This window comes from Heterodontus francisci, chromosome 24 (genome assembly GCF_036365525.1).
Source record: "Heterodontus francisci isolate sHetFra1 chromosome 24, sHetFra1.hap1, whole genome shotgun sequence".
NCBI lineage: Eukaryota > Metazoa > Chordata > Chondrichthyes > Heterodontiformes > Heterodontidae > Heterodontus > Heterodontus francisci.
The window spans coordinates 74,735,794-74,749,807 of NC_090394.1; the positions used below are offsets into that span (position 1 = coordinate 74,735,794).

Consider the following 14,014-nt stretch of genomic DNA (forward strand, 5'->3'; position numbering starts at 1 on the left):
AGGCGACTCTCTGACCTGAAACGTTAACTCTGCTTCTCTCTGCACAGATACTGCCAGACCTGCTGAGTATTCACAATTTAAAGGTCGCAGTGTCCAGATCCACCACAGTAACCACCCCCCTCCCGCCATTTTGTGTGGTACTTACCATTTTCCACATAGGGTTGGAAGGGTAAGACCACAGCCAGTATCAATCGGCCTGTACTCGGTTCCAGAACATTCCTGATGTCCTTCAGTAGGGTCAGGGGCCGATCACACCGATCCAGCAGGTTGAGGCAGCTAATCACATTGTACTGGAAGCCAGGGTCCTGCCACTCATCGATCCCCAGGACTCTACAAAATGCAAAGGAAACACATTTTAAATAAAGATATTTCAACACAGCACCTTCCAAACCCTCGGTAACTACCACCTAGAAGGACTGCAGAAACATGGGAACACCACCAGCTGCAAGTTCCCCTCCAAGTCACACACCATCCTGACTTGGAACTATACCGCCGTTCTTTCACTGTCGCTGGGTCAAAATCCTGGAACTCCCTTCCTAACAGCACTGTTGGCGTACCTACCCCAAATGGACTGCAGTGGCTCAAGAAGGCGACTCACCACCCTCGGAAGGGGGCAGAGGCAAATAAAATGGACTGGGAACAAACACCACCTGGTGTCACTGTAGTTTACCTTTAATCAAATTCTCTGTAGTGCTCTGGAACTGTGCAATGAATGGTTCAGTAGTGTAGGGTTAGGGTTAAGATGCGAATGGACTTCCCTTCCCAAAATTGATAGCTTCTGGTACTCAATATCAGGCCATGACAGGGAATCACATCCAAACAGCAATATTACTTATCCAGTGACCTAGAGAATATCAGATCAAATCCTGCTAGGGTTAACTGTGCAGCTGGATTCAAGCAGTTCTGATGAAGGGTCACTGACCTGAAACGTTAACTCTGCTTCTCTCTCCACAGATGCTGCCAGACCTGCTGAGTGTTTCCAGCATTTCTTGTTTTACTTCTGATCATCTGTGGCCTGGCACCAGAGAAATAGGAAAAGAACATGGGAACAGGAGTAGGCCATTCAGCCCATCGAGCCTGCTCCGCCATTGTTAGATCATAGCTGATCATCTACCTCAACCCCACTATCCCCATATACCTCGATGTCATTAGTATCCAAATATCTATCAATTTCTGTCTTGAAAATGCTCAATGATTGAGCTTCCACAGCCCTCTGGGGTAGAGAATTCCAAAGATTCACCACCCACTGAGTAAAGAAATTCCTCCTCATCTCCGTCTTAAATGGCCTGCTCCTTATTCTGAGACTGCGTCCCCTGGTTCTAGACTCACCAGTCAGAGGAAATATCCGATCCACATCTATCCTGTCACGCCCTGTAAGAATTTTGTAAGTTTCAATGAGATACCTCTCATTCTTCGAAACTCTAGAGAATACAGAACCAGTCTCCTCAATCTCTCCTCATAAGGCAATCCCACCATCCCAGGGATTAGTCTGGTGGACCTTCATTTCACTCCTTCAAAGCTTCAGAATTGTCGTAAAAACCCTACAAATATCCTTCAGGGACGTGAGTCCATCAGTCCAGCCCAGTCTGGCCTACACGTGACACCAGTCACTTCAAGTCACACACCATCCTGACTTGGAACTATATTGCTGTTCCTTCCCTGTCGCTGGGTCAAAATGCTGAAACTCCCTTCCTAACAGCACTGTGGGTGTACCTACCCCACATGGACTGCAGCGGTTCAAGAAGGCAGCTCACCACCACATTCTCAAGGGCAATTCAGGATGGACAAATGGGCAATATGCATGGCTCTTTGTGTCACTCTGAAGTGGCCGAGTAATCACTCATACAAGCCACTGGCTGTGTGAAAAGACACCATCACTGCAGTCAGGAAGTAAATGTGTCCTCATCAATATTGTTCACATCTTGAGGGAAAGAACCCATAAAACGGAAGGAGGAACTAGTGTCCACAGGCATGATTACACAATCTGCTCCTCAAGAAAATGCATGTAAACTTTTTATATTATTTATTAAAAGGCTGGTCACCGTGTGGAACAGATTAAAGACACAGGGGGTGGAACAAGAAACCTTACTGGGTTTCAAGAAGGAAATCAGACAGGGATCCAGGGTTATTAGGAATACACTAAGGAAATGGTGGATAACTGGGCTAGATGGGTCAAAGGTCTTCTCCTGCCTGTTACTGTTATAATTTGCTTTTGCTCTGTGCTCTATCATGGGTAAATTAAATGTAAAATATTCTTTAAATGATTTTAATGTCGTATCAGGAAATGCTCTGTACCTGCAAGGGCCCTGTTGCCTTGCATACCATTACAACAACAACTGGACAGACGTGGCTGTGGAGATAGTGGCTGCATCTTCCAAAATTCTATAGAATCTGGAGCGGTTCCTGCAGATTGGAAAGTAGCAAACGTAACCCCACTGTTTAAGAAAGGAGGGAGAGAGAAAACTGGGAACTACAGACCCGTTAGCCTGTCATCAGTAGTAAAGAAAATTCTAGAATCTATTCTACAGGATGTGATAACTGGACACTTAGAAAGTGATAGTAGGATTGGGCAGAGTCAACATGGATTTATGAAAGGGAAATCATGTTTGACAAAACTGTTGGAGTTTTTTTGAGGATGTAACTCGCAGAATAGATAAGGGGGAACCAGTGGAGGTGATAGATAGATTTGGATTTTCAGAAGGCTTTCAATAAAATCCCACAAAAGAGGCTAGTAAATAAAATTAGAGCACATGGGATTGGGGGTAAGATACAGGCATGGATTGAGAATTGGTTAACGGACAAAAAACAGAGAGTAGGAATAATCGGGTCATTCTCAGGTTGACAGACTGTGAGTATTGGGCTACCACAAGGATCAGTGCTTAGGTCCCAGTTATTCGCAGTGTATATCAATGACTTGGATGTGGGGCCCAAATGTAATATTTCCAAGTTTGCTGATGACACAAAACTAGGTGGGAATGTAAGTTGTGAGGAGGATGCAAAGAGGCTTCAAGGGGATTTGGACAGGCTAAGTGAATGGGCAAGAACATGGCAGATGGAACATAATGTGGAAAAATGTGAAGTAATCCACTTCAGTAGGAAAAACAGAAATTTCTTAAATGGTGAGAGATTGGGAAGTGTTGATGTCCAAAGGGACCTGGGTGTCCTTGTTCATGAGTTACTGAAAGCCAGCATGCAGATGCAGCAAGTAATTTGGAAGGCAAATGGTATGTTGGCCTTCATCACAAGGGGATTTGAACACAGAGTAAAGTCTTGCTGCAATTGTATAGAGCCTTGGTGAGACTACACCTGGGGTATTGTGTACAGATTTAGTCTCCTTACCTAATGATGCAAGATGGCTCCTGGGCTGGAAGCTCCCTAGGAAGCTCCCTTGCTGTTCAACCCTATCCATGGCCATCTGCTCCCATTCTTAGTGTTTTCTCCCCTAATCTACCCTCTTAAACTGTTTAAACTTCCCTGGTTCCTTAATCAGTTCTTTTTAGCCCTAACTACAAGCTATCTGCTAGTTTATGTTACCTGGGCCCACTGCCCTCCCCCAGCCATAGCTGCTCTTTGTTTTCTCAATGAAATTGATCGCAGTCCGGATGAAACTGAAAAGTACAGCTGGTGATACTTTGATCTCCGATCCTGCTGTCTTCACCATCCAGAGTGGCCACGGCGTGCGGTAAGTCCATTGAAGAGAAGAAGGAGCAGTGGGACCCTAGGGAAGCCTTGCGAAAAGGTGCCCCGATCACCCAAAAATCCACGAACCGCTCCTCGGCCGCAACTTCAAAGCGCCCGCGGGAGATGGCTCGGAGAGCATCTGCAGCGCACTGTCGGCAATGCTGGTACCGGTGCCCGAGGATGTCGCTCACCTCCCGAAGGACGCGGAGGAGCTTTCCAGGCGTCGATGGTGGGAGCTGAGGAAATGGCTCATTACCTGCACCCCCTCTCCCCCCACTTCCCAGCTCCACTCTCTCAGCTCACCCCCCCCCACATCCCCCTCACAACCCCTTCCCAGCTCCCCCGCGCACCCCCTTCCCTCCACCCCTCCCCCTCACACCCCCTCCTCCCACCGACATCATCCTACCCCTGTGTAGGGGCCCTAACAACCCCACTGCCTTGTGGGCGTCTCGGGAGAGACCAAGGCTAAGGGAGTAAACCCGAACAGAAAACCCGGAGCGGAACCCCGAAGGCGGTCATGTGTCACCTTTGGCATGTTTCCGGCAGTTCCTGCAGCCATACCGGTGCCAAACGTTGTGCTCTGCACTCCTTTGGACCCCACCAGAAAGGCCAAGAAGGGGGGTTTTGACGATTGGGCAACTCTCAACCTCCATACATTTGCCCAGGCATGCGCCATGGAGAGGTCACTCCATAGTCGCCTCACAGCGACTGAAACAACACGGAAGGCAGCAGTTACAGGTTATAAGTCCAGATAAATCGGTGTAGAGATTGGGCGCCACGGGTTACCTTTGTCGGTGGGAGAGGTCATCGCACCTCACTGGACAGCTAACGCCCGCCTCAAACCGGGCAGCCCCCGGTCAATAAGGTTCTGTCCCGCCACAGTCCACCTGCTTCAATGGGTGCTTGGAGCTCAGGATCATTGCCCGAAAGGTGGACTGCAACACCGCACCAAACAACATGAAAAAAGGAAAGAAGGTACCAGCCCTTCGCTTTGCAAGCTGGAACGTCAGAACTATGTGTCCTGGCCTGTCGGAAGACCTTACACAAATCAACGATTCTCGGAAGACCGCCATCATTAACAACGAGCTCAGTGGACTCAATGTAGACATTGCAGCACTTCAGGAGACACGCCTCCCCGCGAGTGGATCTCTAGCAGAGCAAGACTACACCTTCTTCTGGCAGGGCAGGGATCCTGAAGAACCAAGACAGCATGGAGTGGGCTTCGCCATCAGAAACTCCTTGCTCAGCATGATAGAGCCACCCTCAAATGGCTCAGAACCCATACTGTCCATCCGACTGCTCACCACCTCTGGTCCAGTACACCTACTCAGCATCTATGCTCCAACACGCTGCTCCCCACCTGAAGCTAAAGATCAGTTCTACGAGGAACTCCATAACATCATTAGCAGCATCCCCAACACCGAACACCTGGTCCTGCTGGGGGACTTTAATGCCAGGGTTGGGGCCAACCATGACTCATGGCCCTCCTGCCTTGGGTGCTATGGCGTTGGAAGGATGAATGAGAATGGGCAGAGACTGCTTGAGTTGTGTACCTATCATAACCTCTGCATCACCAACGCGTTCTTTCACACTAAACCCTGTCACCAGGTTTCATGGAGGCACCCAAGATCACGTCGTTGGCACCAGCTATACCTCAACGTCACAAGGCGAGCCTCCTTAAACTGTGTTCAAATAACACGCAGCTTCCACAGTGCGGACTGCGACACTGACCACTCCCTGGTGTGCAGCAAGGTTAGACTCAGACCAAAGAAGTTGCATCATTCCAAGCAGAAGGGCCACCCGCGCATCAACACTAGCAGAATTTCTCACCCACAGCTGTTACAAAAATTTCTAAATTTGTAACAGCCCTTCAGAACACTCCCACAGGGGATGCTGAGACCAAGTGGGCCCACATCAGAGACGCCATCTATGAGTCAGCTTTGACCACCTACGGCAAACGTGTGAAGAGGAATGCAGACTGGTTTCAATCTCATATTGAAGAGCTGGAACCTGTCATAGCCGCTAAGTGCATTGCACTGTTGAACTACAAGAAAGCCCCCAGCGATTTAACATCCATAGCACTTAAAATAGCCAGAAGCACTGCACAAAGAACAGCCAGGCGCTGCGCAAACGACTACCGGCAACACCTATGCAGTCATATTCAGTTGGCCTCAGACACCAGAAACATCAGAGGAATGTATGATGGCATGAAGAGAGCTTTTGGGCCAACCATCAAGAAGATCGCCCCCCTCAAATCTAAATCAGGGGACATAATCACTGACCAACGCAAACAAACGGACCACTGGGTGGAGCACTACCGAGAACTGTACTCCAGGGAGAATGCTGTCACTGAGACTGCCCTCAATGCAGCCCAGCCTCTACCAGTCATGGATGAGCTGGACATACAGCCAACCAAATCGGAACTCAGTGATGCCATTGATTCCCTAGCCAGCGGAAAAGCCCCTGGGAAGGACAGCATTACCCCTGAAATAATCAAGAGTGCCAAGCCTGCTATACTCTCAGCACTACATGAACTGCTATGCCTGTGCTGGGACGAGGGAGCAGTACCACAGGACATGCGCGATGCCAACATCATCACCCTCTATAAAAACAAAGGTGACCGCGGTGACTGCAACAACTACCGTGGAATCTCCATGCTCAGCATAGTGGGGAAAGTCTTTGCTAGAGTCGCTTTAAACAGGCTCCAGAAGCTGGCCGAGCGAGTCTACCCTGAGGCACAGTGTGGCTTTCGTGCAGAGAGGTAGACCGTTCACATGCTGTTCTCCCTTCGTCAGATACAGGAGAAATGCCGCGAACAACAGATGCCCCCTCTACATTGCTTTCATTGATCTCACCAAAGCCTTTGACCTCGTCAGCAGACATGGTCTCTTCAGATTACTAGAAAAGATTGGATGTCCACCAAAGCTACTAAGTATCATCACCTCATTCCATGACAATATGAAAGGCACAATTCAACATGGTGGCTCCTCATCAGACCCCTTTCCTATCCTGAGTGGCGTGAAACAGGGCTGTGTTCTCGCACCCACACTTTTTGGGATTTTCTTCTCCCTGCTGCTCTCACATGCGTTCAAGTCCTCTGAAGAAGGAATTTTCCTCCACACAAGATCAGGGGGCAGGTTGTTCAACCTTGCCCGTCTAAGAGCGAAGTCCAAAGTACAGAAAGTCCTCATCAGAGAACTCCTCTTTGCTGACGATGCTGCTTTAACATCTCACATTGAAGAGTGTCTGCAGAGTCTCATCGACAGGTTTGCGGCTGCCTGCAATGAATTTGGCCTAACCATCAGCCTCAAGAAAACGAACATCATGGGACAGGACGTCAGAAATGCTCCATCCATCAATATCGGCGACCACGCTCTGGAAGTGGTTCAAGAGTTCACCTACCTAGGGTCAACTATCACCAGTAACCTGTCTCTAGATGCAGAAATCAACAAGCACATGGGAAAGGCTTCCATTGCTATGTCCAGACTGGCCAAGAGAGTGTGGGAAAATGGCGCACTGACACGGAATACAAAAGTCCGAGTGTATCAAGCCTGTGTCCTCAGTACCTTGCTCTATGGCAGCGAGGCCTGGACAACGTATGTCAGCCAAGAGCGACGTCTCAATTCATTCCATCTTTGCTGCCTCCGGAGAATACTTGGCATCAGGTGGCAGGACCGTATCACCAACACAGCAGTCCTCGAGGCGGCCAACATCCCCAGCTTATACACACTACTGAGTCAGCAGCGCTTGAGATGACTTGGCCATGTGAGCCGCATGGAAGATGGCAGGATCCCCAAGGACACATTGTACAGCGAGCTCGCCACTGGTATCAGACCCACCGGCTGTCCATGTCTCCACGTCAAAGACGTCTGCAAACATGACATGAAGTCCTGTGACATTGATCACAAGTTGTGGGAGTCAGTTGCCAGCGTTCGCCAGAGCTGGCGGGCAGCCATAAAGGCGGGGCTAAAGTGTGGCGAGTCGAAGAGATTTAGTAGTTGGCAGGAAAATAGACAGAAGCGCAAGTGGAGAGCCAACTGTGCAACAGCCCCGACAAACAAATTTTTCTGCAGCACCTGTGGAAGCGCCTGTCACTCTAGAATTGGCCTTTATAGCCACTCCAGGCGCTGCTCCACACACCACTGACCACCTCCAGGCGCTTACCCATTGTCTCTCGAGATAAGGAGGCCAAAGAAAAAAAAAAAATCTAAGGAAGGATATATTTGCCATAGAGGGAGTGCAACGGAGGTTCACCAGACTAATCCCTGGGATGGCAGGATTGCTCTATGAGGAGAGACTGAAGAAACTGGGCCAATTTCTCTAACGTTTAGAAGAATGAGAGATGACCCGGGTTCGATTCCGGGTACTGCCTGTGTGGAGTTTGCAAGTTCTCCCTGTGTCTGCGTGGGTTTTCTCCGGGTGCTCCGGTTTCCTCCCACAAGCCAAAAGACTTGCAGGTTGATAGGTAAATTGGCCATTATAAATTGTCACTAGTATAGGTAGGTGGTAGGGAAATATAGAGACAGGTGGGGATGTTTGGTAGGAATATGGGATTAGTGTAGGATTAGTATAAATGGGTGGTTGATGTTCGGCACAGACTCGTTGGGCCGAAGGGCCTGTTTCAGTGCTGTATCTCTAATCTAATCTACAGATCTCATTGAAACATACAAAATTCTTACAGGGTAGATGCAGGAAGGATGTTTCCTCTGGCTGGTGGGTCTAGAACCAGGAGACACAGTCTCAGAATAAGAGGTAGGCCATTTAGGACTGAGATGAGGAGAAATATCTTCACTCAGAGGGTGGTGAATCTTTGGAATTCTCGAGGGGCTGAATGGCCTACTCCTGCTCCCATTTCCTATGTTCCTCTATGTCCCAAAGCACATCACAGGGGCATTATCAAACAAAATTTGACACCAAGCCAGATGAGGAGATATTCGGACAGGTGACCAAAAGCTTGGCCAAAGAGGTAGGTTTTAAGGAGTATCTTAAAAGAGCAGAGAGAGGCAGAGAGGTTTAGGGAGGGAATTCCAGAGCTCAGGACCCAGGCAGCTGAAGGCACGGCCACTAATGGTGGAGCGATTAAAATTGAGAACCCTCAAGAGACCAGAATTAGAATGAGGGTAGGGATCTTGGAGGGTTGTAGGCCTGGAGGAGGTTACAGAGGTAGGGAGGGTTGTAGGCCTGGAGGAGATTACAGAGATAGAGAGGGTTGTAGGCCTGGAGGAGGTTACAGAGGTAGGGAGGGTTGTAGGCCTGGAGGAGATTACAGAGATAGAGAGGGTTGTAGGCCTGGAGGAGGTTACAGAGATAGAGAGGGTTGTAGGCCTGGAGGAGGTTACAGAGATAGAGAGGGTTGTAGGCCTGGAGGAGGTTACAGAGATAGAGAGGGTTGTAGGCCTGGAGGAGATTACAGAGATAGAGAGGGTTGTAGGCCTGGAGGAGGTTACAGATGTAGAGCGGTTGTAGGCCTGGAGGAGGTTACAGAGTTAGGGAGGGGTGAGGCCATGAAAGGATTTGAAAACAAGGATGCAAATTTTAAAACAGAGGCACTGCTTGACCAGGAGCTAGTGCAGGTCAGTGAGCACAGAGGGGAACAGGTCTCGATGCACGTTAGGGGGGTAAAATGTGGGAGGTTGGTCAGGAGTGTATGAGAATTGTCAAGTCTGGAGGTAGGAAAGACGCAGACTGTCACATCTGTTAAAGTGATGTAATGGTTATGTTACTGGAAATAGTCACCTGGAGGCCTGGATTAATAATCCAGTCGAATGTGACTACATATCGCACCATGGCAGTTTGAGAATTTGAATTCAGTCGGGAATACAAAGCTGGGATCAGCAGAAGTGACCATGAAGCTGTTGGATTGTTGGACAAACCTGACTGGTTCACTAAAGTCCTTTATGGACGGAAACCTGCCGTTCTACACAGAGCGGCCTATATGTGACTCCAGTCCCACCCTATGTGGTTAATTCTTAACTACTCTCCACAGTGGCCTAGCAAGTCACTCTGTCATGTGAAACCCATTACTAGCAATTAGGGATGGACAATAAATGCCAGCAACATCCCAAGAATTTAATTTTTTTTAAAATAATGCCTGGTTAAACAGATGCTTCTCCGAATCATTCTGTAGAATCCCAGATAATTATGGTGAAGCAGTATTGTTTTTTTTACCTGTACTGTTTCTTTTTAAGTTGCCATTTCATGGTAGGAGACACTTCAGTCACGTAGACCTCTTCGAAATGAGGGCTGATGATTTTAGTAACCTCTCCATCTCCAGCACCAAGGTCAAGCACCCTGGCTGCTCTCCAGTCCGCTTCCACCCTCAGCAGCTGAAGGAACTGCTCCTCAGAGAAGACAAACATCGATCCTCTCCCCAGCAGCCTGCACCGACACAGAGAGACAAAGACATAGAATTTTACAGCACCGAAACAGGCCATTCGGCCCAACCGCTCTATGCTGGTGTTTATGCTCCACATGAGCCTCCTCCCAGCCCGTTTCATCTCACCCCTATCAGCATAACCTTCTATCAAAAAATAAGAAATGCTGGAAACACTCAGCAGGTCTGGCAGCATCTGTGGAGAGAGAAGCAGAGTTAACGTTTCGAGTCAGTGACCCTTCATCAGCGTAACCTTCTATTCCCTTCTCCTTCTTGTTTTTATCCAGCTTCTCCTTAAATGTATTTGTACTATTTACCTCAACTCCATCTTGTGGTCGTGACTTCCACATTCTCCCCACTCTCTGGGTGAAGATGTTTCATCCTGAATTCTCCATCGGATTTGTTACTGATGACCTTATATTTATGACCGCTAGTTTTGGTGTCCCCTCACAAGTGGAAACATCTTCACTGTGTCTACCCTATCGAACCCCTCGATCAGGTCACCCCTCTGGCTTCTCTTTCTTGAACAGAGCCCCAGCCTGTCTTGTTCAGTCTTTCCTGACAGTTACACTTCTCAATTCTGATATCAACCATGTAGATGTTTTTTTTTTTGCACCTTCTCTACGTTCTTTTTAGAATATAGAATTGGCTCAGTAACAGGTACTGGTTTGGTACTGTCACTGTTACAGTGCCGGACTGACAGTCCAGCGGTCGAGAGTTCAAATCCCACCATTGCATATTGTGAAATTGAATTTAATAGGTCTCTGGGTTGGCATCTACCCCGCAAGCAACTGGTTTATCGATGCCCTGTCACCCTGACCCTGTCTCCGTGTACCCGCAGCCCTTCCCAACATGGTTAACTCTCAATGTTCTCACGACAACAAAGAAGGACTCACCCGGGTTACCTACATCCAGACAACAAATAGCTATTTTAAAAATTCTCAAATTTATTCTGAATCTATCAAAAAAAATCACCTCTCTTTAGCAAATAAATCCCAATATAAATTAGTGCCCAGCAGAGATTTTCAGCAATAAAATCGGAAAAAGTGCTGGAAATACTCAGCAGGTCTGGCAGCATCTGTGGAGAGAGAAGCAGAGTTAACGTTTCGAGTTTGATATGACTTCTTCAGAACTGTTTCAGACTCGAAACCTTAACTCTGCTTCTCTCTCCACAGATGCTGCCAGACCTGTTGAGTATTTCCAGCACTTTCTGTTTTTATTTCAGATTTCCAGCATCCATTTTTATTTTAGGGATTTTCAGCAGCTTGGAGTAACTTTAGTTATCGAGTCAGTCAGAGCAGGGAGAGTCCAACATTGTGGCGAGTTAGCTGATCTCAGTTGCCTGAGCTTTAGTTGGTCTCAGTGCCTCAGACACGGGAGCAGGGAAATTAAGACTGACTCACTCAACAGGTGGTAAATTTACCTTTTGAAACATCAGTGACAATTTCAATGAGCATTTCTGCAGTGATTCTCGTGTAGTTTAACTTGCTAATGAGAAATAGTTTTATAGAGTTAAAGTAGGAAGAATACATTGAGGATCTTTTTTTTTAACACATTAATTGTTTAATAACAATGTGAGCTGGGGCAAAGTGCCTTAAACAGACAAGTGCTGCAGCATTCCGCCACCAAGTGGCATGATGTGGGATTGCACGCTGATCCTCACAAGACATTTATATAGTGTCTTTCACATCCTCGGGGCATCCCAAAGCACTTTAAGTACCTTTGAAGTGTAGTCACTGCTGTAATATAGGAAACGTGGCAGCCAATTTGCGCACAGCAAGCTCCCACAAACAGCTATGTGATAATGACCAGATCATCTGTTTTTGCGATGCTGATTGAGGGTTTAATATTGGTTCAGGACCCTCCTGCTCTTCAAAATGTACCAAAACAGTGTAGATCGTCAGGGCAGGTCCCTCAATTTTCACATGGATTTTTCAGTTCAATAGGGCACTCTCCTTTCACTTGGCTCTCACACAGCTCATCATCCCTGGCTACAAACACATCTGGTGGGGATCTGAGAGTCACCTCACTCAGGATGGAGAGCAGCCTAGCCACCCCACGCAGAATCGGAAATATCAATTGGTATAAAAATTAAGTTTAAACTCTTTACCCGTTGATGGAAGTCTTTGACATGAACAGACCAAACACAGAGGTGACGAGCGAGTAATAAATCTGAACAAAGAGCCATCTTGACTTCTCCGAGCACAGCCTGAGGAATTCGCTTGTCTCTGCATCCAGGTGACTCTGAACAAACAGCGGCTGCAGATGGGTCGGCAGCAATTCCGTGTCACAGACGTACCACTGCAAAACAAAAGTGACAACAGCACCATCACCCTCCACGCTGCCAACCACACTTGCTGCAAAGCAGTTGTTGCTGCAACCCTCATCTATGCCTTTGTGACCTCCAGATTCGACTATCTCAGTGCTCTCCAGGCTAGCCTTCCGTATCACACCATCGATAAACTTCAACATCCAAACTCTGCTACCTGAGTCCTAACTCGCAACAAGTCCCAGTCACCTATCAGCCCTGTGCTCGCTGACCAACACTGTCTCCCGATTAAGCAACATCTTGATTTTAAAACTCTCATTCTTGTTTTCAAATCCCCCAACAGCCTCATTCCACTCTCACTATTTATGCAATCTTCTCCAGCTCGACAACTCTGGCCTCTTGCATATCCCCAATTTCCTTTGCTCCACCATTGGCAGCCATGGCTTCAGCTCCCTGGGCCCTAAGCTCCGGAATTCCATCCCTAAACCTCTCCGCCCCGCTCTCCTCCTTTAAGATGCTCCTTAAAAAGACCTTTTTGATCAAGCTTTTGGTCGCTGGTCCTAATATTTCCTTGTGTGGCTCCATATCAAATTATGGAATGACGAGTTACTCTACCTGCCTCTCCCCTGTGGTCTTGTTTGTGCCCAAGTGGCCTTGGAGAGTGACCAGGTGGTGCCCACCAGTATGTTAGAGGTGTCCTGTGACCAGTGGGCACCACAGGGCAGAGTGCGTGATCAACACTGATAATATATTAGATGTTTATTTCACTTTCATCAGATCTTATGTTTGATTTCGTGAGTGATGCCTCCTGAGTTTGAGAGGGCACTTGTCCATTTGCCTATTAGTGACACTGGGGCAAACCTATAGCACCAACTGGATAGTTTAGATAAAAATAGGCAAAGCAAGGAACTGGGGCAGGGAGAATCTGGTCACTGAGCAGGCTGGATTTCAATGCTATTTCTTCATGCAAAGGAGACCATTGCTTCTCTTTCCTGCACTATATTCTAGAAAAATTAATCATGGGCAGCCTGTAACTTGCACACTGTTTAAATCATTCCCCCCTCCCCCCCCCCATAATTGTCTCGCCTACTTTCCTGAAGGGAGAAGCTTAAACAAACACCCTCCCACTTGAGTACCTGACGTGGGGCTGTTTTTGTTTTTAAATGACTGCGATTGTTTAACTGGGATAAAAACAGTTTTTTTAAATTCATTTTGTGGGTATTATTGGCAGGGACCGCATTTATTGCCCATCCCTAATTGTCCTTGAACTGAGTGGTTTAATAGGCCATTTTGGGGGGCCTTTTTAAAGAGTCAACCGTATTGGAGTCACATGTAGGCCAGACCAGCTAGGGACAGCAGATTTCATTCCCTAAAGGACATTAGTTTTTACAACAATCGACAATGGCTTCATGGCCATCATTAATCTAGCTTTTAATTCCAGATTTATTAACTGAATTCAAATTTCACCATCTGCTGTGGTGGGATTCGAACACATGTCCACAGAGAACTAGCCTGGGCTCAGGATTACGAGTCCAGTGATATTACCACTATGTCAACACCTCTCCATGTGAAAGAGATGGGCTGGATTTAAATAAGACAAGATCAGAAACGGCCCACTAATATCATAGAAATTAGAAATTTGTGTAATGCCTTTCAGTAACGCCATCTGAAGTGCAGTGACTGTTGTTATG

The 14,014-nt window shown here is 47.5% G+C and overlaps 1 protein-coding gene across 1 annotated transcript in view; it reads right to left on the minus strand.

The window, feature by feature from the left end:
• mettl9 (methyltransferase 9, His-X-His N1-histidine) overlaps window positions 1-14,014 on the minus strand; it is a 43,034-nt gene that overhangs the window by 25,191 nt on the left and 3,829 nt on the right. The window contains exons 2-4 of the mRNA XM_068056617.1: window positions 12,165-12,355; window positions 9,850-10,059; window positions 146-330 (exon numbers count right to left, since the gene is read on the minus strand). Of these exons, the coding sequence (XP_067912718.1) occupies window positions 146-330; window positions 9,850-10,059; window positions 12,165-12,355 (586 nt within the window). The remainder of the gene's footprint in view (window positions 1-145; window positions 331-9,849; window positions 10,060-12,164; window positions 12,356-14,014) is intronic.